Source organism: Balaenoptera musculus, chromosome X, assembly GCF_009873245.2.
Source record: "Balaenoptera musculus isolate JJ_BM4_2016_0621 chromosome X, mBalMus1.pri.v3, whole genome shotgun sequence".
Taxonomy (NCBI): Eukaryota; Metazoa; Chordata; class Mammalia; order Artiodactyla; family Balaenopteridae; genus Balaenoptera; species Balaenoptera musculus.
Window position 1 is genome coordinate 32,511,426 of NC_045806.1, and position 24,730 is coordinate 32,536,155.

Sequence of the window (24,730 nt, forward strand, 5' to 3'; positions counted from 1 at the left end):
TCCATCCATGTTTTAACTGGATGGTTTTTCAGATTTGTAGTTTTTTGCTATTGAATTGTATGAGTTGCTTGAATATTTTGGATATTAACCCCTTATCAGATATATGATTTGCAAATATTTTCTCCCATTCAGTAGGGTTGCCTTTTCATTTTGTTGATAGCTTGCTTTGTTGTACAGAAGCTTTTTAGTTTGATGTAGTCCCACTTGTTTATTTTTGCTTTTGTTGCCCATTTTTTGGTGTCAAATCCAAAAAAATCATCACCAAAACTGATGTCAAGGAGCTTACCACCTATGTTTTCTTCTAAGAGCTTTATGGTTTCAGGTCATACTTCAAGTCTTTAACCCATTTTGAGATAATTTTTGCATGGTGTAAGATAGTGGTCCAGTTTTCCCAGAACCATTTATTGTAAGGAGAACATAACGGCCGTGATTGATGTAGAATAATTATGACTTATCACCAGTAACTGGGCACATTGTCATTCCACCTCAAATCAGCTTATAGCCTTATGTCATTCCACCCAAAATCAGCTTATAGCCTTAGGGTATATGACCCTATTTTTCTCTTGTTGCCTGTAGAATTCTCTCTTCATCTTTAACTTTGGCCATTTTAATTATGATATGTCTTGGAATGGGTCTCTTTGGATTCCTCTTGTTTGCAACCCTCTGTGCTTCCTATACCTGGATATCTGTTTCCATCTTCAGGTTCAGGAAATTTTCAGCCATGAAATCATCAAATACATTTCTGACCCCTTTCTCTCTTCCTTCTTCTGTGACCCTTATAATGTGAATGTTAGGACAATGTTAGGACATTTGATGTTATCTAAGAGGTCCCGTAAACTCTCATTTTTTTAAATTTGTTTTTCTTTTTGCTGTTCTAATTGAGTAATTTCCATTATTCTATCTTCCAGATCACTTCTGTGTTCTTCTGTATCACCCAGTCTGCTGTTAATTCCTCTAGAGTGTTTTTCATTTCAGTTATTGTATTCTTCAGCTGGACTGGTTTTTTTTTATATTTTCTAGTTCCTTGTTAAAATTCTCACTGTGGTCATCTATTCTTTTCCTAATTTCAGTTGGCAAGTCTTATTACTAATGCTTTGAACTCTTTATCTTGTAAATTAGTTCTCTATCACTAGTTGTTTTTTCATGGTTTTTTCCTTCTTTCATTTGAAGTAACTTTCTCTGTCTCTATGAAATTAGGTGAAATAGTTACCTATCCCAGTCTTAAAGGGGTGTCCTTGTGTGGCAGTGTCCCTATGCAGTCTGCATGTGCCCAGTGGCTTTGGTGGAAGAGCTGGATCTAAAGTGAGCACAGGTCAAATCTTTGCCTATGGAGTGCTGGCAGTTATCACGTTGGTGGGAGGTGGGCTGGAGATGGAGAGGCTAGAGCCAGTGCCAGGTGTGAGCCAGGGCTTCTCCTAAGCTCAGTGGCCATAACTGCCCTGTTGGGGGTGGGGGCAGGTCCCAAGGTGCTGGAACAGAAGCCCTGAGGGTCGGGTCCAAGCTAGTTCTATTCCCTCTAAGTATATATTCTCCCTGCTCCCGGCAATGGCACCTTCACCCCAGAGGGGAGCAGCACTGAAGCAAGAGGGGCTGGAGTGGGTGCTCTGTGAAGGCTGGAGTGCATAATGGGATGGTCCCCACATGCCAGTCAGAGCTCCAGACAGCTACCAATCCACTGCCTCCACCAAGCACCAGCAATGGCTGCTTTCACCCCATTCACATGCAGTGCTGGGTCCAAGCCGGCTCCATCCTCCACAAGTATGCACTCTTCTCGGCAATGGCAGCCTTTGCCCTAGTGGGGAGCTGTACCAGAGTTAGAGCGGCTGCAGCAGGCATTCATCACAGGCCAAGGCAGTCACAGGAAACCGACCAGAGCCCCAGGCAGTTTCAATCTGCTTCCTCTTCCTTGTTTCAGGAGTAAGCAAGCTTGTGCGTGTGTTCTTCAGGAGTGAAGTCTCAATTTCTTACAGCCCACTGGTTTTCAAACCAGCTAACGGGACTCATCTTCCTGGTGTTGGACCCCAGGGCTGGGGTGCCCAATAAGTGATTCAAACCCCTCACTCCCAGGGAGAACCTCCAATCCCATGATATTCCACTCCCCTTCTGTGTTCCCTCCTAGGGACGTGGGTCCCAACCTGATTGCTTCTCCTCTGTTCCTAACCAACTCTGTGTGGATCTTTTTTTACAGCCTTGGTTGTAGAAGAGCCTTTCTGCCAGTTTCCAGTTTGTTTTCAGTGAGAATTGCTCAACATATGGATGTATTTTTGAGGTGTTCATGGGGGGAGGTGATCTCAGCCTCCTCCTACTCTGCCATCTTGATTTCCTTCCTCCCTCCCGTTTTTTTTTAAAGACCTGAAAGTTATCAGAAACCTCTACTAGTTAGAGTGCTTTCCATGAGTGTCCTTGAAGATGAAGCACTTTGTATAGGAATACTCTGGCAAAAGCAATCAGCAATAACTATCTGTAATGACAAAAAGACCAGAAATGTCCATCATTAAAAATGTGATGAGAGTTCATTATAATGCAGTTCACATGGATAGTTGGTTATTCCTGTCACATAGAACATTTTAAGATAATAATTAGATATACAACTAATAACATTCTACTAGGACATATCAGATTTTTAGGAATTTTATAAAACTTCTGCAAGTTTTATATGTTACTATTATATTAGTAACATATATGTATCAAATATAACCTAAAGAAGGTTTAAGCATTACTACTTATTTATTAATGTCTACCACGTAATTTAGCATATCAAATAAACCTAAGTAAAGTCTCTCTTTTTGTAAGGAGAGACAACAAATCTTTTGACATGTTCCAGGGACCTTCTGGAAAGTCCCAAAATTAGTTCAAGGTCAAAAAGATGTCATTTAGAATTTGATTTTTGGAAAGTTTGTTTGTTAAAAAATATCAAAAATATTAGAACAAATAGGATCATAGGTCTCTCTGAAACAATACTTAGTTATCCATTTAATCAAAGTGACAAAGACTTAGCAGGCAAATAGAGGAAGTTACAAAATTGTAAAAACAACAACTTAGCTCTTTTAATAGAGAAGACTTAGTTTTCTTAAGTTGCCAAAGACCTGATAAAGACAACATGAAGCACAGGAAATTATTTTGATAAAACACACAATCTTTGTTTTCTAGGCAAATTTATTAAAAGGTAAAGAAAAACCTTTTACAGTCTTATCAGGAGCAGACTAATAGCCCACGAAAATTTTGTCCTTTTAGCAGATGAAAGAAAATTAAGTTTTAGATTCACGTACATACACTACTTACTAAAGCTTATTTTAAAAAAAACCTTGGGCTTCCCTGGTGGCGCAGTGGTTGAGAATCTGCCTGCCAATGCAGGGGACACGGGTTCGAGCCCTGGTCTGGGAAGATCCCACATGCCGCGGAGCAACTGGGCCCGTGAGCCACAACTACCGAGCCTGAGCGTCTGGAGCCTGTGCTCCGCAACAAGAGAGGCCGCGATAGTGAGAGGCCCACGCACCGCGATGAAGAGTGGCCCCCGCTCGCCGCAACTAGAGAAAGCCCTCGCGCAGAAACGAAGACCCAACACAGCCAAAAATAAACATAATAAATAAAAATTCACGGCCAAAAAAAAAAAAAACACCTTATGATAAATTTATCCCATTTTTAGCTAACTTGACTACCCAAGGTAAAGTTCTCTCTCCCTGCCCCCAACTTTCTATATCCATTCATTTTGACCTTTATTCTTCTTGTTTCATTATGAAACAAACAGTTCTACTTTAGGACAAAATTACTTTCATTTCCCTTTTAAAAAATGCATCTCCATACATCATACCTTTTCTTAGCCAAAACATCCAGCTTGCCTTGCATAGTGATGTTTCCCTTAGTTTTTCTAAGTAGTTTTAATTACATATTTTCATTAGAATTCTTAACCCTTAAAAACCTTAACTTCTAGTGAAAACTAAGATGTAAGCAATTGTGAATTGTTATACAAGTATTCTGTAGGTTGGAAAATTTCTGAATACATTTCATAATTTCTAGAAGCATATGCTTTCTCGTAGTATAATTTTTTTAATGTGGTACATGTCTGCTGACAGATCCAAGTATCTTTAGTTTCTCTGTAGTGAGAAGTCAAGGGTGAATAAACCTATGTTTGGTAATTAATCGTTCAGTATTTTATCTTATTTGGAAATGATGCAGATATTCATTGAATTTCCATCATTTATCTTAACTTAGAAAAACTCTAAGGTTTCAGGTTCCAAAAGGATTTGAGTAACTTTTTAAGTAGACATACCATAAAACATAATTACTGTAGAAAAAGTTCACTTAATGTTTATCCCACTTATGTCTACTTAATTTACTTTTTTAAATTTATTTTTATTTTTTTCCATTTTCTTTTTTTAAAATAAATTTATTTATTTATTTATTTGTTTTTGGCTGCACTGGATCTTTGTTGCTGCATGCGGGCTTTCTCTAGTTGTGGTGAGCGGGGGCTACTCTTTGTTGTGGTGCACGGGCTTCTCATTGCGGTGGCTTCTCTTGTTGCAGAGCACGGGCTCTAGGCACACGGGCTTCAGTAGTTGTGGCTAGCAGGCTCTAGAGCGCAGGCTCAGTAGTTGTGGCACATGTGCTTAGTTGCTCCATGGCATGTGGGATCTTCCCAGACCAGGGCTCTAACTCATGTCCCCTGCATTGGCGGGCAGATTCCTAACCACCGCACCACCAGGGAAGTCCTAATTTACCTCTTCTTAACAATCATATTCAGATTACTCATGAAAATTTCATGAAACATTTAAAAAGCTAGCCATAATGACAGATTTTTAAGACAGGGAATGTGAGCTTTAAAAAAATTTTTTTTTATATTGGAGTAGAGTTGATTTACAATGTTGTCTTAGTTTCAGGTGTACAGCAAAGTGAATCAGTTATACATATACAGATATCCATCCTTTTTCAGATTATTTTCCCATATAGGTTATTACAGAATACTGAGTAGAGTTCCCTGTGCTATACAGTAGGTTGTTGTCAATTATTTTATATATAGCAGTATGTATACATTTATCCCAGACTCCTAATTTATCCCTCCCCCCACCTTTCCCCTTTGGTAACCATAATTTTGTTTTCAAAGTCTGTGAGTCTGTTTCTGTTTTGTACATAAGTTCATTTGTACCATTTTTTTTAGATTCCACATATGAGTGATATATCATATGGTATTTGTCTTTCCCTTTCTGACTTACTTCACTTAGTATGATAATCTCTAGGTCCACCCATGTTGCTGCAAATGGCATTATTTCATTCTATTTAATGGCTGAGTAATATTCTGTTATATGTATGTACCACATCTTCTTTATCTGTTCCTCTGTCCATGGACACCTAGGTTGCTTCCATGTCCTGGGTATTGTAAATAGTGCTGCAGTGAACATTGTGGTACATGTGTCTTTTTGAATTACAGTTTTCTCAGGGTATATGCCCAGTAGTGGGATTGCTGGGTCACATGGTAGTTCTACTTTTAGTTTTTTAAGGAACCTCCATACTCTTCTCCATAGTGGCTGTACCAATTTACATTCCCACCAACAGTGTAGAAGGGTTCCCTTTTCTCCACACCCTCTCCAGCATTTATTGTTTGTATGATTTTTTGTTTGTTTTTCTTTTTTTCAATTTTTGAATTTTATTATATTTACTTTTTTATACAGTAGGTTCTTATTAGTCATCAGTTTTATACACATCAGTGTATACATGTCGATCCCAATTGCCCAGTTCATCACACCACCACCACCCCCACCCCACCACGGCTTTCCTCCCTTGGTGTCCATACGTTTGTTCTCTACATCTGTGTCTCAACTTCTGCCCTGCAAACCGGTTCATCTGTACCACTTTTCTAGGTTCCACATACATGCGTTAATATACGAGATTTGTTTTTCTCTTTCTGACTTACTTCACTCTGTATGACAGACTCTAGATCCATCCACGTTTCAACAAATGACCCAATTTCGTTCCTTTTTATGGCTGAGTAATATTCCATTGTATATATGTACCACATCTTCTTTATCCATTCGTCTGTCGATGGGCATTTAGGTTGCTTCCATGACCTGGCTATTGTAAATGGTGCTGCAATGAACACTGGGGTGCATGTGTCTTTTTGAATTATGGTTTTCTCTGGGTATATGCCTAGTAGTGGGATTGCTGGATCATATGGTAATTCTATTTTTAGTTTTTTAAGGAACCTCCATACTGTTCTCCATAGTGGCTGTATTAATTTACATTCCCACCAACAGTGCAAGAGGGTTCCCTTTTCTCCACACCCTCTCCAGCATTTGTTGTTTGTAGATTTTCTGATGATGCCCATTCTAACTGGTGTGAGGTGGTACCTAATTGTAGTTCTGATTTGCATTTCTCTAATAATTAGTGATGTTGAGCAGCTTTTCATGTGCTTCTTGGCCATCTGTATGTCTTCTTTGGAGAAATGTCTATTTAGGTCTTCCACACATTTTTTAATTGGGTTGTTTGTTTCTTTAATATTGAGCTGCATGAGCTGTTTATATATTTTGGAGATTAATCCTTTGTCTGTTGATTCGTTTGCAAACATTTTCTCCCATTCTGAGGGTTGTCTTTTCGTCTTGTTTATGGTTTCCTTTGCTGTGCAAAAGCTTTGAAGTTTCATTAGGTCCCATTTGTTTATTTTTGTTTTTATTTCCACTATTCTATGAGGTGGATCAAAAAAGATCTTGCTGTGATTTATGTCAAAGAGTGTTCTTCCCATGTTTTCCTCTAAGAGTTTTATAGTGTCCTGTCTTACATTTAGGTCTCTAATCCATTTTGAGTTTATTTCTGTGTTTGGTGTTAGGGAGTGTTCTAATTTCATTCTTTTACATGTAGCTGTCCACTTTTCCCAGCACCACTTATTGAAGAGACTGTCTTTTCTCCATTGTATATCCTTGCCTCCTTTGTCATAGATTAGTTGACCACAGGTGTGTGGGTTTATCTCTGGGCTTTCTATCTTGTTCCATTGATCTATGTTTCTGTTTTTGTGCCAGTACCATATTGTCTTGATTACTGTAGCTTTGTAGTATAGTCTGAAGTCAGGGAGTCTGCTTCCTCCAGCTCCGTTTTTTTCCCTCAAGACTGCTTTGCCTGTTTGGGGTCTTTTGTGTCTCCATACAAATTTTAAGATTTTTTGTTCTACTTCTGTAAAAAATGCCATTGGTAATTTGATAGGGATTGCATTGAATCTGTAGATTGCTTTGGGTAGTAGAGTCATTTTCACAATATAGACTCTTCCAATCCAGGAACATGGTATATCTCTCCATCTGTTGGTATCATCTTTAATTTCTTTCATCAGTGTCTTATAGGTTTCTGCATACAGGTCTTTTGTCTCCCTAGGTAGGTTTATTCCTAGGTATTTTGTTCTTTTTGTTGCAGTGGTAAATGGGAGTGTTTCCTTAATTTCTCTTTCAGATTTTTCATCATTAGTGTATAGGAATGCAAGAGATTTCTGTGCATTAATTTTGTATCCTGCAACTTTACCAAATTCATTAATTAGCTGTAGCAGTTTTCTGGTGGCAGTTTTAGGATTCTCTACGTATAGTGTCATGTCATCTGCAAACAGTGACAGTTTTACTTCTTCTTTTCCAATTTGGATTCCTTTTATTTCTTTTTCTTCTCTGATTGCTGTGGCTAGGACTTCCAAAACTATGTTGAATAATAGTGGTGAGAGTGGACATCCTTGTCTTGTTCCTGATCTTAGAGGAAATGCTTTCAGTTTTTCACCATTGAGAATGATGTTTGCTGTGGGTTTGTCATATATGGCCTTTATTATGTTGAAGTAGGTTCCCTCTATGCCCGCTTTCTGGAGAGTTTTTATCATAAATGGGTGCTGACTTTTGTCAAAAGCTTTTTCTGCATCTATTGAGATGATCCTATGGTTTTTATTCTTCAATTTGTTAATATGGTGTATCACATTGATTGATTTGCATATATTGAAGAATCCTTGCATCCCTGGGATAAATCCCACTTGATCATGGTGTATGATCCTTTTAATGTGTTGTTGGAATTTGTTTGCTAGTATTTTGTTGAGGATTTTTGCATCTGTATTCATCAGTGATATTGGTCTGTAATTTTCTTGTTTTGTAGTGTCTTTGTCTGGTTTTGGTATCAGGGTGATGGTGGCCTCATAGAATGAGTTTGGGAGTGTTCCTTCCTCTGCAGTTTTCTGGAAGAGTTTGAGAAGGATGGGTGTTAGCTCGTCTCTAAATGTTTGATAGAATTCACCTGTGAAGCCATCTGGTCCTGGACTTTTGTTTGTTGGAAGATTTTTAATCACAGTTTCAGTTTCATTACTTGTGATTGGTCTGCTCATATTTTCTACTTCTTCCTGGTTCAGTCTTGGAAGGTTATACCTTTCCAGGAATGTGTCCATTTCTTCCACGTTGTCCATTTTATTGGCATTATTGGCATAGAGTTGCTTGTAGTAGTCTCTTAGGATGCTTTGTATTTCTGTGGTGTCTCTTGTAACTTCTCCTTTTTCATTTCTAATTTTATTGATTTGAGTCCTCTCCCTGTTTTTCTTGATGAGTCTGGCTAATGGTTTATCAATTTTGTTTATCTTCTCAAAGAACCAGCTTTTACTTTTATTGATCTTTGCTATTGTTTTCTTTGTTTCTATTTCATTTATTTCTGCTCTGATCTTTATGATTTCTTTCCTTCTGCTAACTTTGGGTTTTGTTTGTTCTTCTTTCTCTAGTTCCTTTAGGTGTAAGGTTAGATTGTTTATTTGAGATTTTTCTTGTTTCTTGAGGTAGGCTTGTATAGCTATAAACTTCCCTCTTAGAACTGCTTTTGCTGCATCCCATAGGTTTTGGATCGTCGTGTTTTCGTTGTCACTTGTCTCTAGGTATTTTTTGATTTCCTCTTTGATTTCTTCAGTGATCTCTTGGTTATCTAGTAACATATTGTTTAGCCTCCATATATTTGTGTTTTTTACATTTTTTCCCTGTAATTCATTTCTAATCTCATAGTGTTGTGGTCAGAAAAGATGCTTGATATGATTTCAATTTTCTTAAATTTACTGAGGCTTGATTTGTGGCCCAAGATGTGATCTATCCTGGAGAATGTTCTGTGCGCACTTGAGAAGAAAGTGTAATCTGCTGTTTTGGGATGGAATGTCCTATAAATAGCAATTAAATCTATCTGGTCTATTGTGTCATTTAAAGCTTCTGTTTCCTTATTTTTTTTCATTGTGGATGATCTGTCCATTGGTGTAAGTGAGGTGTTAAAGTCCCCCACTATGATTGTGTTACTGTCGATTTCCTCTTTTATAGCTGGTAGCAGTTGCCTTATGTATTGAGGTGCTCCTATGTTGGGTGCATATATAGTAATAATTGTTATATCTTCTTCTTGGATTGATCCCTTGCTCATTACGTAGTGTCCTTCCTTGTGTCTTGTAACATTCTTTATTTTAAAGTCTATTTTATCTGATGTGAGTATTGCTACTCCAGCTTTCTTTTCATTTCCATTTGCATGGAATATCTTTTTCCATCCCCTCACTATCAGTCTGTATGTGTCCCTAGGTCTGAAGTGGGTCTCTGGTAGACAGCATATATATGGGTCTTGTTTTTGTATCCATTCAGCAGCCTGTGTCTTTTGGTTGGAGCATTTAATCCACTCACGTTTAAGGTAATTATCGATATGTATGTTCCTATGACCATTTTCTTAATTGTTTTGGGTTTGTTTTATAGGTCCTTTTCTTCTCTTGTGTTTCCCACTTAGAGAAGTTCCTGTAGCATTTGTTGTAGAGCTGGTTTGGTGGTGCTGAATTCTCTTAGCTTTTGCTTGTCTGTAAAGCTTTTGATTTCTCCATCGAATCTGAATGAGATCCTTGCTGGGTAGAGTAATCTTGGTTGTAGGTTCTTCCCTTTCATCACTTGAAGTGTATCATGCCACTCCCTTCTGGCTTGTAGAGTTTCTGCTGAGAAATCAGCTGTTAACCTTATGGGAGTTCCCTTGTATGTTATTTTTCGTTTCTCTCTTGTTGCTTTCAATAATTTTTCTTTGTCTTTAATGTTTGCCAATTTGATTACTGTGTGTCTCGGTGTGTTTCTCCTTGGGTTTATCCTGTATGTGACTCGCTGCTCTTCCTGGACTTGGGTGGCTGTTTCCTTTCCCATGTTCCGAAGTTTTCGACTATAATCTCTTCAAATATTTTCTCTGGTCCTTTCTCTCTCTCTTCTCCTCCTGGGACCCCTATAATGCGAATGTTGTTGCGTTTCATGTTGTCCCAGAGGTCTCTTAGGCTGTCTTCATTTCTTTTCATTCTTTTTTCTTTATTCTGTTCTGCAGCAGTGAATTCCACCATTCTGTCTTCCAGGTCACTTATCCGTTCTTCTGCCTCAGTTATTCTGCTATTGATTCCTTCTAGTGTAGTTTTCATTTCAGTTATTGTATTGGTCATCTCTGTTTGTTTGTTCCTTAATTCTTCTAGGTCTTTGTTAAACATTTCTTGCATCTTCTCAATCTTTGCCTCCATTCTTTTTCCAAGTTCCTGGATCATCTTCACTATCATTATTCTGAATTCTTTGTCTGGAAGGTTGCCTATCTCCACTTCATTTAGTTGTTTTTCTGGGGTTTTTTCTTGTTCCTTCATCTGGTACATAGCCCTCTGCCTTTTCATCTTGTCTATCTTCCTGTGAATGTGGTTTTTGTTCCACAGGCTGCAGGATTGTAGTTCTTCTTGCTTCTGCTGTCTTCCCTCTGGTGGATGAGGCTATCTGAGAGGCTTGTGTAAGTGTCCTGATGGGAGGGACTGGTGGTGGGTAGAGCTGACTGTTGCTCTGGTGGGCAGAGCTCAGTTAAACTTTAATCCATTTGACTGCTGATGGGTGGGGCTGGGTTCCCTTCCTGTTGGTTGTTTGGCCTGAGGCAACCCAACACTGGAGCCTACCTGGGCTCTTTGGTGGGGCTAAGGACAGACCCTGGGAGGGCTCATGCCAAGGAGTGCTTCCCAGAACTTCTACTGCCAGTGTCCTTGTCCCCAAGGTGAGCCACAGCCACCCCCGCCTCTGTAGGAGACCCTCCAACACTAGCAGGTAGGTCTGGTTCAGTCTCCCCTGGGGTCACTGCTCCTTCCCCTGGGTCCCGATGCGCACACTACTTTGTGTGTGCCCTCCAAGAGTGGAGTCTCTGTTTCCCCCAGTCCTGTCGAAGTCCTGCAATCAAATCCCACTAGGCCTCAAAGTCTGGTTCTCTAGGAATTCCTCCTCCCGTTGCCGGACCCCCAGCTTGGGAAGCCTGACGTGGGGCTCAGAACCTTCACTCCAGTGGGTGGACTTCTGTGGTATAAGTGTTCTCCAGTCTGTGAGTCACCCACCCAGCAGTTATGGGATTTGATCTTACTGTGATTGCGCCCCTCCTACCATCTCTTTGTGGCTTCTCCTTTGTCTTTGGATGTGGGGTACCCTTTCTGGTGGGCTCCAGTGTCTTCCTGTCGATGATTGTCCAGCAGCTAGCCGTGACTCTGGCGTTCTCTCAAGAGGGAGTGAGAGCATGTCCTTCTACTCCGCCATCTTGGCTCATCTTTTCTGTTTGTAAGATTTTTGATGGCCATTCTGACCAGTGTGAGGTGATGTTATAGAGCTTTTTTAAACAAATTAATTTTGGCAATATAGTCCAGAGGTAGAAAAAAGGTCACATATACATAACATGCATCCATAGACATACATAGACCCACAGACACCCCAAATTTTAGCCATGAATAAGATACAACAATACAAAACTCATATTGTGTCTGGCAGATGGAGCAAGTTAGGATTACCTGCTCCAGTGGCTAAAGCTTTTTACTAATATTTTTGGAGGAGACTTTAAAGGTTTGTATTTGTCCTTGACAAGTAATATTATGGAGGCTATGGACTAGATTTTGTGCAACGGAGCTTTTAAGGCAGTTGCATTATTAAAAGCATCCCCCCCACCCTCTTTTTTTTCAGTCTTAGGTGATTATGAGCAGTGTTTTAGTTACCATGTCTTTGAAATATAATCTCCCCAGGAGCTAAGATTTACATCTTCAAGGGATAGAGAAAGATTGTAAGTTTTCTCCTAGGAGTTTTAGTGCCCTTTGGATCATTTCAGGAATCCCAATAAAAGGTAGTGGCACCCCCTCCCCCCCCGTTAATTAGGGGGATGCACCCTGTAAAAAGAATTCTCTGGACTCAGGATCAAAGGGGGCCCATTCAGGGTTGGAAATGAAGAAGGGGTCATTTGGGTCACTGTGGTCATGGAAACCATCAACCCATTGGACTGTGCCAATTTTGTGCAGCAGGAGATGGTTCTCGTCTTAATGTTTTCCATTCACTGTGATGCTTAGCAGTGATCACTGTGGTGGAAGGATGGGGATGGTGCTAGGCAGTAAATATCCAAGTAAGGAGAGGGACGGCCCTGGTACAGGTATAGGTGGCTCTAGGAACCTTTGCCTTCTCTTCTCCCTCCTCCTCCTCAATCGAGGCCCTGACAATCTCATCAGCTTTTCTTTTGGTGGCCCTGGTACAGATATTGGTGGCTCTAGGAAACTTTGCCTTCCTTTCTCCCTCCTCCTCCTCAATAGAGGCCCTGATAATCTCGTCAGCTTTTCTTTTGGTGGCAGCAATGTCTCATGAGGCATGTTTCTCCATTCTGCCTCATTCAGGGGAAAGCTGAGGGGCTCAGGATCTGTGGTATCATAGAGGAGAGGAGCAGGTTATAGATTTTAGGATCTTCAGAGATACCAACCAGTTAACACGTTTTGGCAGCCATGAGTAACAATTCAGAGCTTTTCCCCCCCAAAAAACACGAAAACCTGCAATGGCCAGTTAGCTTCCCCTTCTTCTTCCTGCTGCATAAAATCTTTAAGAAAGGTTTGAATTTAGTTAAGGTATAGTTTCTGATCTGTTTCTATTGTACTTCTTGATTTTTTCCTATTGCCTCAGTCTTAAGTATTATTATTGGAAAATTTTGAATGACATCACTGTGAGCCCTTTTTGTGGGCAGCTGCTTTCCTTTCCAGGGTGTGCCTCCACTAGCATGATATGCACAAGGTCTTTGGAAAAAGCCTCCGGAGCAAAATGCCACAATCTTGGCGTGTTGGTATGCTGGCACTGAGTAATGCCCTGGAAGCTTCCATGGGGTTTTACATTTATCAAGGAGCTGGTACACCTCCTTAGAGTTGTTAGGAGGTGCTGGCACCAGGTGTTCAGGACAGGACATTTATAAATATTTGTCCATTAATTAATTGTTTAGCAACATCATGGCAGGGATGATTATCTCATCAGGTCTGGGAGGCAAAGAGCAGTAGTAGTGAGTGAAGCAGTGACACAGAGACTGTAGGCCTCTGTTGTATTTTCCCTTTTGTGGTGCCATCAGTTTCCTGTCAGGAGGCTATTTCACTGTTCTGGGTTAAGGCTCACAGTCTAAGCATGACCCACCAACTCAGTTTTCACAAGAAGTCTCCTATCGTCCTTACCTATAGGAATCTTTTCATCCTGCCTTTAACCCAGAGCCTCTCCTTGGTCAGTGACAATAGCCTGGTGATCCAGTCCACCTTCCTAAGTTCTCCTTGGCCTTGAGGTATGGAGTACCCTCACACACATTCATAGTCAATTAAAGCCTCTACAATTAGTGGTCTAATCACCTTATTAGACCATATGCCCTTGATCACACTGCCCTGGGTATATTGTTGAGTTATTATAGCAGCCATGATACGCAAGCAACATGCAACAGAGGCAGTATGTGAAAGCACACAGCAGCTCAACAGACCTCAGGTAAGCAGTGCCCTTTCTCAGATGGAGTTACCCACCTGAGTTGGTTAGATCATGGTGTGTGATCCTTTTGTAATATATTGTTGAAATCAGTTTGCTCGTATTCTGTTGAGGATTCTTGCATCTGTGTTCATCAGGGATATTGGCCTGTAACTTTCTTTTCTTGTAGCATCCTTGTCTGGTTTTGGAGTCAGGGTTATGCTCACCTTGTAAAAATGAGTTTGAAAGTGTTCCCTCTCCTTTTTTGGAAGCCTTTGAGAAGGATTGGTACTAACTCTTCTTTGAATGTTTTGTATACTTCACCAGTGAAACTGTCTGGTCCTTGTCTTTTGCTGGGAGGTTTTTTGTTTAATAATCTCTAATTTAATTACTAGTAATTGGTCTGTTCAGATTTTCTATTTCTTTATGATCCTGTCTGTCTTGGTGGTTGTACGTTTCTAGGAATTTATCCATTTCTTCTAGGTTGTCAAATTTGTTGGCAGGTAATTGTTCATAGTAGTCTCTTACATACTTTGTGTTTCTGTGGTATCAGTTGTTATGTCTCCTGTTTCATTTCTGATTTTATTTTAGTCCTCCCTTTTTCTTGGTGAGTCTAAAGGTTTGTCAACTTTATCTTTTCAAAGAACCAGCTCTCAGTTTCACTGATTTTTCTATTGTCTTTTTAGTCCCTATTTCATGTATTTCCACTCTGATCTTTGTTATTTCCTTCCTTCTACTAACTTTGGCCTTAGTTTTTCCTTCTTTTTCTAGTTCACTGAGGTATAAAATTAGATTGTTTACAATTTTTGTTTCTTGATGTAGGAATTTATTGCAATGAACTTCCCTTTAGAACTGCTTTTGCTGCATCCCATATGTTTTGGTATGTTTTATTACCATTTCATTTGTCCCAGGAATTTTTTTTTTCTCTTTGATTTCTTCGTTGGCCCATTGGTTGTTCATATGTTGTTTAATCTCTACCTATTTCTGAATTTTCCAGTTTTTTCTTCTTGTAACGGACTTCTGGTTTCATCCCACTGTGGTTGGAAAAGATGCTTGATAGCAGCTTTCAATCTTCTTAATATATTAAGGTTTGTTTTGTGGCCTAACCTATGAACTATTCTGGAAGAAATTAATTATATGTGCATTTAACAAGAATGTGTAGTCTATTGTTTTTGGATGGAATGATCTGTATGTATGTATCTCTTAAGTCCATCTGTTCTAATGTATCATTTAAGGCTGATGTTTCCTTATTGATGTTCTGTCTGGTTGATCTATCCATTGATGAAAGTGAGGTATAAAAGTCCCCTACTATCATGGTACTGCTATTTCTCCCTTTAGGGCTGTTAATCTTTGCTTTATATATTGAGGTCCTCCTATGTTGGGTGCATAAATATTTACAAATGGTATATACTCTTGTTGGACTGACCCCTTTATGTAATGCCCTTCTTTCTCTCTTATTAATTACAGTCTTTGTTTTAAAGTCTATTTTGTCTGGTTTAAGTATAGCTACCCCAGCTTTCTTTTGGTTCCTATTTGCATGAAGTATCTTTTTCCATCCCTTCACCAATCTGTGTGTCCTTACATGCAAGGTGAGTCTCTTGAAGGCAAGCATATAGATAGGTCTTTTATTTTTTTTAATGCATGCAGCCACTCTGTGTCTTTTGATTACAGACTTTAGTCCATTTACATTTAAAGTAATGAATTATAGGTATATACTTATTGCTGTTTGTTTTGTTGTTTTCTTACCGTTTTATAGTTCTCTATTCATTTCTTCTGTTGTTCTTTTCCTTTGTGATTGTCTTTATTTTGTGTGTCTACTATAGGTTTTTGCTTTGTGTCTACCATGAGGCTTACATATAGCAACTTATCAACTTATAACATCTTAACAGTCTATATTTAAACTTTGAACACATTCTGAAGTTCTACATTCTTACTCCTCCCCCCTCCACGTTATTTTTTCATATCACATTTTACATCTCTTTATCTTGTATATCCCTTACATACCGTTGACCCTTGAATAACATGGGTTTGAACTGCCCAGGTCCACTTACATACACATGGATTTTTTTCACTAAATATGTACTATAGTACTACACAATGTACAGTTGGTTGACTCCACAGATGTGGAACTGGTATATGCGAATTTTCAAGTGGGAGGAGGGTCAGCACACTTAACCCCTGTGTTGTTCAAGGGTCAACTATAATGTCTGTAGTTAGTTATTTTTACTACTTTTGTCCTTTAACATTCATACTAGCTTTAATCCACCATTTTACTATATATTTACCAGTGAGATTTATCCTTTCATGTTTGTTTTCTTGTTACTAATTAGTACCCTTTTTTTTTCAGCTTAAAGAAATTCCTTTAACAACATTTCTTGTAAGGCTGATGATGAACTCCTTTACCTTTTGCTTGTCCAGAAAACTCTTTCTGTCTCCAACTCTGAATAACTATCATCAATACTTTTAGATGGGGAGAGAGTATTCTTGGTTGGAAGTTTTTCTTTCAGTGCTTTGACTATATCATGCCACTCCCTTCTGGCCTGCAGCATTTCAGCTAAAAAACCTGATGGTCTTATGGGGGTTCCCTTGTATGTTACAAATTGTTTTTCTCTTGCTGCTTTTAAAAGTCTCTCCTTAACTAACTAACTAACTTTTTAATTATAATGTGTCTTGTTGTGCGTCTCTTTGGGTTCATCTTGTTAGTTTGGAACTCCCTAGGCTTCCCAATCTGGATGTCTGTTTCTTTCCCCAGGTTAGGGAAGTTTGAGCCATTATGTCTTCAAAATATCTTTCCATCCCTTTCTCTCTCTTTCCTCCTCCTGGCACCTCCCTAAAATGTGAATGTTAAGTCAGCTTGATGTTGTCCTCACAGTCCCTTAAGCTATCATCTTCATTCTTTTTTTCTTTTTGCTGCTCTGACTGGGTGAGTTTCACTGACCTTTTTTGCTTCATCTAGTCTGCTGTTGAACCCCACTAGTGTATTCTTCAGTACAGTTACTGTATCCTGCAGCTCTGTGACTGACTTCCTTTTGAAGTTATCATCACTGAGTTTATCCATTCCTTTCCTGATGTTCCTGACTACAGCAACATCTTTATTTATTTTGAACTCTTTATCAGATAAGTAAGTCACTTACCTCAGTTTATCAGATAAGTAAGTCACTTACCTCAGTTTCATTAAGGATTTTTTTCTGAGGTTTTATCGTTTCATTTGCAACACATTCCTCTGTTTGTTTCTTCATTTTCCTTGACTCTTTGTATTGGTTTCTATATAGTAGATGAAACAACCACCTCTCTCAGTCTTGAAGGAGTAGCCTCATGTAGGAGAATGAACCTTATCATTCAACCCTGCCCTAGCTCTTGGTTGTCTGTCTCTCAAACCACACAAATGTGATATCACAACCAGCAATCATGAGGAGAGTACAAATGCAGGATATTGGAAATGCATTTGAAATTAAAGACCAGTAACTTTTAAAACAATCTTGTTTATATATATAGACTGCTATATCAAAACCTCATGGGAACCACAAACCAAAAATGTACAATAGATAGATAGATGGATACACACACAAAAAAAGAAAAAGGAATCCTAACACAACACTGAAGATAGATAGATAGATAGATAGATAGATAGATAGATAGATAGATAGATAGATAGACAGTCATCAAATCACAAGAGGAGAGACCAAAAGAGGAAGGGAAGAAAAAAAGACCTTCACCACAAAATCCAAAACAATTAACAAAATGGCAATAAGAACATACATATCTATAATTACCTTAAATGTAAAGGACTAAATGCTCCAACCAAAAGACACAGACTAGCTGAATGGATCCAAAAACAAGACCTGTATATATGCTGTCTACAAGAGACCCACCTCAGATCTAGGGACACATTCAGACTGAAAGTGAGGGGGTGGAAGTCAAAAGACAGCTGCAGTAGCAATACTCATATCAGACAAAACAGACTTTAAAGACTGTTACAAGAGACAAAGAAGGACACTACATAATGATCAAGGGATCGATCCAAGAAGAAGATATAACAATTGTAAATATATATGCATCCAACATAGGAGCATCTCAATATATAAGGCAAATGCTAACAGCCATAAAAGGGGAAATTAACACCCCACTTTCATCAATAGACATCATCCAGATGATAGAAAAAACAATAAGGAAACACAGGCCTTAAATGACACACTAGACCAGATGGACTTAATTGAAATTTATAGAGCAGTCCATCCAAAAGCAGCAGAATACACATTCTTCTCAAGTGCACATGGAACATTCTCCAGAATAGATCACATGCTGGGCCACAAAGCAAACCTTGGTTTAAAATTAAGAAAATTGAAATCATATCAAGCATCTTTTCCAACCACAATGCTATGAGATTAGAAATCAACTACAAGGAAAAATGTGTAAAAAAACACAAGCACATGGAGGCTAAAAAATATGCTACTAAATAACCAATGGATCACTGAAGAAATCAATACCTAGAGACAAATGAAAGCATGACAATCCAAAACCTATGGGATGCAGCAAAAGCAGTTCTAAGAAGGAAGTTTATAGCAATACAATCTTACCTCAGGAAACAGGAAAAATCTCAAATAAACAACCTAACCTTATGCCTAAAGCAAATAGAGAAAGAAGAAACAAAACCCAAAGTTATTAGAAGGAAAGAAATCATAGATATCAGAGTAGAAGAAATAAATGAAATAGAGATGAAGAAAACAAGAAAAGATCAATGAAACTAAAACTGGTTCTTTGAGAAGACAAACAAAACTGATAAACCTTTAGCCAGATTCATCAAGAAAAAAAGGGAGAGGGCTCAAATCAATACAATTAGAAATGAAAAAGGAGAAGTTACAGCACATGCCACAGAAATACAAAGGATCATGAAAGATTACTACAAGCAACTCTATGCCAATAAGATGGACAGATTCTTAGAAAGGCACAATCTGACATGACTGAACCAGGAAGAAGTAGAAAATAACAAACAGACCAATCATAAGTACTGAAATTGAAACTGTGATTTAAAAACTCCCAAGAAACAAAAGTCCAGGACCAGATGGCTTCACAGTCAACTTCTATCAAACATTTAGAGAAGAGTTAATACCTATCCTTCTGAAACTGTTCCAAAAAATTGCAGAGGAAGGAACACTCCCAATGTCATTCTATGAGGCCACCATCACCCTGATACCAAAACCAGACAAAGATACTACAAAAAAAGAAAATTACAGGCCAGTGTCACTGATGAACATAGATGCAAAAATCCTCAACAAAATACTGGCAAAGTGAGTCCAACAATACATTAAAAGGATCATACACCACCATCAAGTGGGATTTATCCCAGGGATGCAAGGGTTTTTCCGTATCTGAAATGATTGTCAGACCTGTCTGGTCCCTTCAGATTACATTTATTATCTGTGTAATTTTAGCCTTATCTAAAACTACTGAATCCCTTTAATCTTTTTCATTAAAATTTTTTCTTCATTAAACAAATTTTCATTCCCTCTAAAGCACTGTTTTACCAAGTCTTTTTTTATATTATTATATTTTTATTAGTTATATCACATTGTAATATATCATTATTATTATATTACATTTAGTTACAAATTATTTTCCATGCAAGTTAAATTTGATCCTTACATGTAATCTGAACGATCCAGACCCAGGGTTAAGAAATGACAAAAGTAAAAGCCATCAATCATGGAAAGAAGGAACAAAACAAAACAGAAGCATCAGTAACAACAAAACCTGTGTTACCTCACATTGGAGATCAATAATATCTTCTTCATAAAGCAGGCTGCTTGCCACTCACCTGGTGGGCAAGTCTTAATCCATGTGAATACCTTCTGCAGTAAAGATTAAGGGTTTTTACCAAGTCTTGAAATCATTTATTTGCTCTTTCTGAATATCTTCTGGCTGTTTTCAGTAAGGTAGATAGAGAATAATCTAATCTAAAGAGCTTAGAAAGACATAAACTGGGTTTATTTGTTTGAATGACAGTTAGTTATAATATTTTACTTGTTTGAATGGCAGTTATAGTATTTTACTTGATTCCATGTGACTATTTCTCCAATTCTCTTGCCTCAAAGACAAAGTAAGGCTAGTTTCCCAAGAAATAAATCTGTCAGTACCTTTTATTCAGATCAATGTTACTTGCTTTCAACTCCACATTTAACATGATGAGAAGATTGAATTTACCAGGAAAGTGTCCAGGTTTAAAATACCTTATACATCAGGGAAGATTGCTTCTTGGTTTGCTCTGTCACCAGGCCTGTGGCATTCAAATCCCAGCCCCAACATTTGTGTGTTAAATGACCTTGGTTTTATTATTCGGTAACATCTCTGAGCCTCCATTTCCTCATCTGCAAGTAGGGATGATAATTATACCTTCATTATTGGGTGTGGCTTAAGAATTGAGTTGCTATAGGTAAAGTAAAAATCAGTGTTGTAATTCCATTTTTGACTAAGCTTTATTTTTAACCCTGGAAAGTAAAAGTGTGACTTTGTTTTAAAGTTTTTTTCTCCCAAAGAAAAAAAATTACTAGTCTGTAGATTTCTGAGCATGCCAAAGAAACCACAGAAATTGAATCGCACAAGCCAAGCATGAAAAAAAAGAATCATTTTCATGTGCATCATTGATGCTTGATTATCCCAAAGTGACTGGACAAGATTAAAAAGCCACATTTTATTGTGTTTATCTAAGATTAGCATTAGATAATTATCTGAAATCACATATTTATTGTGTTTTGTGGTTAAGATTAAATGCAGGGCCGGGGGAGGGGGGGGGAAGGAGATGGTGATCTGAGAGATTAGGAAGAGAGGAGAAATCCTCATCTATATAGGTAAAGAAAATCGACTACAAATCAGATACTTGGTAGGTCTCTATAAGTACATTATTAAAAAGTTTATTGTGGTTTAGTACAGTTTGATTCCAAATTTCTAAAGAATGTGTATGTGTGTAAGGATTCGAACGTGAGTTGGAAGTAAGAGTAGATGTAAACCAAAAATGTTAATAGTGATTATATCTTTGCAATGTAATTAATTGCAGATGACTGGTTTTCTTTTTTAGATGTTTCTGCATTAGTAAATTTTTACGTAATATATATTTTCTGTAATAAAGTTGGCAATCCTAAAAGTAACAGTTATACAAAAAGTTAATAGTGTACAGTTTTATTGTTTAAAAAAGCTTCATGTATCTGTGTTTCATGAGTTTTCAACCTGTGATTATCAAGTGATTGTTTCACTAATAAAAATAAATGCTGTATGATTTGGGATTGTACTGCCTCTACTCTTGGCTTGTTTTAATATTGCACCTTGTGTATTTTCATCTGTACGTAGCCTTTAGTAAATACCATATTTCTTATAGCATATTTTATCTTAGAATCACAGAATGTTGGAATAATAATGTACCTTATAGGAGACTGAGTTTAGGGGTGGAACATTGATGACTGTGGGTCATTTGTTATACCCACAGAGTATTTTAAAAGCCTTTATGACTAATAAAATATAGTACTATAAAACAAGCAGCTTTATAGTGCCCACCGTCTTACTTTCTGCCAGATATTTAAATAGTATCAGTGACCTGTAGTGCCTGCAAATATTGTTTAACAAAAAAAAAAGCTATTATTGGCTAAGTTTAAGCCTTGAAAACAAAGTCAATAGCACTGGGGGTGGTGTTTGTACCAAGGTTTGGGATATAGATTAATCAGTCAATTTGAAGCAGAGGCTTGATTATGATATACAAGAATTCATTATAATCACTACTACTTATTGAATGTTTATACACTAGGGACTTACTTAGATGCATTAGAGCTGTGTACTTTGGGGCTGGGGAGGAATATCTGGTAGAAGAGGATCCCAAACAGAACCATTAGAAAACAAGGCATTCATCTGTGAAGCATTTGAATACTAAGAGCCTACAACAGCCTGAAATAGCACAATGATGATGGGATCCATGAATGAGAACCTCGTAATTGGTACATGGAAAATGGTATTTAACTTATATTTTAAAGGGAAGATTATGTGGTATATTTGGAAAAAGGAAAATCCCTTATGCTTTTTTTCCCCTTCTAATATGTCATAACTGAAAATACAAATAACACCAAGTCTTGAAGACTTTTGGTTCTGACTGACCATTTTAGGGGAGGATCCAGAGTGAGCACCATGATTTGTAATTTCTTGTCAGGGAAAATATAGGCTGTAGGTCATCTGAACCAGCGAGTCTGGTTTTGGGTTTTGTTTTCATCATGTTAATAGAACCCAGATATGTGTTCATTTGCTATCTATCTCCTATCTTTTGATTACACTGATTTTCAATTCATTTCGTCTTGTATTTTCAGAAGGAGTTTTGGAACACTTACACAAAAGCACAACAAGGAGAGAGTAACAGAGGAAGTGACTGGTTTCAGTTTTACCTTACCTTTCCATTAATCTTTGGCCTCTTCATTATCCTCCTTGTCGTTTTCCTCATCTGGAGATGCTTCCTAAGAAACAAAACTCGCAGACAGACGGTGACTGAAGGCCATATTCCTTTCCCTCAGCACCTCAATATTATCACTCCGCCTCCCCCACCAGATGAAGCCTTTGATAGCAGCGGATTGTCGCCAGGCTTTCTGGAATATGTAGTTGGGCGCTCAGATTCCGTCTCCACTCGCCTGTCCAACTGTGATCCCCCACCGACCTACGAGGAAGCCACTGGTCAGGTGAACCTGCGGAGGAGTGAAACAGAACCTCATTTAGATCCACCCCCGGAGTATGAGGACATCATCAACTCCAACTCAGCCAGTGCCATTGCTATGGTGCCTGTGGTCACCACCATCAAATGAAACTGCACACTTCTTTTTATTATAATCATTTTTAAAATACTAATGAAAGAACTTTCTAGCACTTTACCACTACATAAATGTGCATTTGACTTATTGGATTCTGACAGCATACCACTTCACATCCTCTGATTTGATTTTCATTAGTTTTGTTTCCTACTATAAATTCATTATCCATGCTCATTTTTGCTAATGGAAATATGTTGAGGGAAAAATACTAGTGGAGGTCTTCATGTGAGGAGATGTACATGTGTGTACGCATATATGTTTATGTATATATGTACATGCACATATATGTGTTTGTACATCAGCCCAGTATATGGGCAACTGTCTTAAAAAGTCATTAACATCTATCTAAATCACCTGTAAAGTTAAAACATTACTCACCAAAATCGGGGTAGGGGAGAAGGCACCAACAAGTTGTGTAACAGGTAGCAACATGCTGTTGAATTTTGAAAATAAGATGAACTTAGCATGTTTTCTAATTCTTACAGGCTTTTGTTAACCTTCTTCAACTACCTTAAAAGGAAAAAAAAAAATGCATGTAGTCAATCTTGACTTTAGGAACATCTCAGAAGGCGACAGAGAAGGAAGGTACAATAAATAATACCTTGCTTATTAACAGTGGACAGCAAGAAAATCATGGGTCCTTAGTGGCACTGGGCTGGTTTTGTAGGAGGGATTTTTGTTGCTGTTTGTTATTGACTGCCTCCCCCACAAAAATTAAACAGTATTTGCTCAGTATCTTTGCATGTCTCATGCTATTTGTATTAACATCTTGATGGAGTGGATTTCCTGGCAAAAGAATAATTTCTCAAGTAGATACACGTATTAATGACAGGGAACAGATGCAGATTTCTCCTTTGCCCATTGGCGACAGTATTTTTTTCTCGTTGTTTCATTGCCCTTTACTCTACCTTACTCTCCTTCTCCTACCACCACAGAATCTTCAAGCACCTAAGAATTTAGTTAAAATTCCTGAAATTATTTTCTTAATGTTTTTATATAGAGTGAAGCCTTTGTCTCAAGATGATTAGGAGGCAATTTTCCATTAAATTAAGAACTGTGATTTTTATATTGTTCTCCAGTTGGTGGAGGAAGATTGCAAAGTCTGTGCTGTGCCAGGTGCACAATAAATCTAGTGATACCTGCACACAGACCTCATTGTTGCTATTTCATTTTGTATTTTCATCAGATTTTTTTTTTTAACTGCAGGATTTTTACTTTTCCCTTGGAGCAGGGGGAACAGGCTGTGAATGAACTGCCAACATAAACTGGCTCAGAAAGGAAAAATAAAACTTATACATGCACTGATGGAAAATTCATTATATCGGTCAGGGAAATGTCTGTGCCACTCCCATGACTGCGTAGTGTTGGATAAAATGGTTGAGCAGGCAGAAGGAATGCAGGTTTCGGAAGTGTCATACCCTGCTGCCTCCATCTCCAGCCCACCCAGACTCCCCCAAACCAAAGGAAGGAGGACCCTGAACTAAGGAGTCAGATGACCTGAATTCGAATTCCGCTCTGCCATACACTTGCCAGGCTACCTTGGCAAAGACCCACATCTGACCCTCAAATTCCTCCCCTCTGACACAGCAATAGTATGGTGTGCCCTGCCTTTCTCCTGGGGCTTTAAAAGTATCTAATGAGATGGTGTGCATGAAAGTCATTTGTAAGACGTGAAGAGCTCTCTAGGTGAAAGGTCATAGCATTGTTCCCATTGCTCCTGTGAAGGGAGAATTTTCTCCCCGTTTCCCTAAAATGTGTTTTCACATAGTGAGGAAGTAGAGTAGGCAGCTCCGTAAATGGCTAACGTGCTCCTAATCTGAGTCTGTGGGCTCTTAGTTAAACACCTGTCATTCTCTGGTCTCTACCAATGCTGGGCCTACTTAATGACGACTGCCAGCTCAGCACAAACAGGATTAAGCAAATGTTGGAAAGGGAACTAAGATGTCTATGTTTAGATAATAGGTTTTATAGCTTTCATGGACTAAAAATGAATAAATCTTGAACCTGGTCTCAGCAGAAATGACAATATTATTTTGAATTTGGTCATGAGTACATGGTGATCTGTGGCTTCTATTTAAAGCTGAGAGTGGGAGTGTTTGAGCCAGTGATTTGTGTGCATGTGTGTAGGTATGTATTTTGGTTTATTTTTAAAGCAAAAGTAAGGCT

General features: G+C 38.3%; 1 protein-coding gene across 1 annotated transcript in view; it reads left to right on the plus strand.

The window, feature by feature from the left end:
• PRRG1 (proline rich and Gla domain 1) overlaps nt 1-23,299 on the plus strand; it is a 160,114-nt gene extending 136,815 nt beyond the window's left edge. The window contains exon 4 of the mRNA XM_036840381.1: nt 22,073-23,299. Coding sequence (XP_036696276.1) covers nt 22,073-22,558 — 486 coding nt within the window. The 3' untranslated portion in view covers nt 22,559-23,299. The remainder of the gene's footprint in view (nt 1-22,072) is intronic.
• Nucleotides 23,300-24,730: the final 1,431 nt, after the last annotated feature.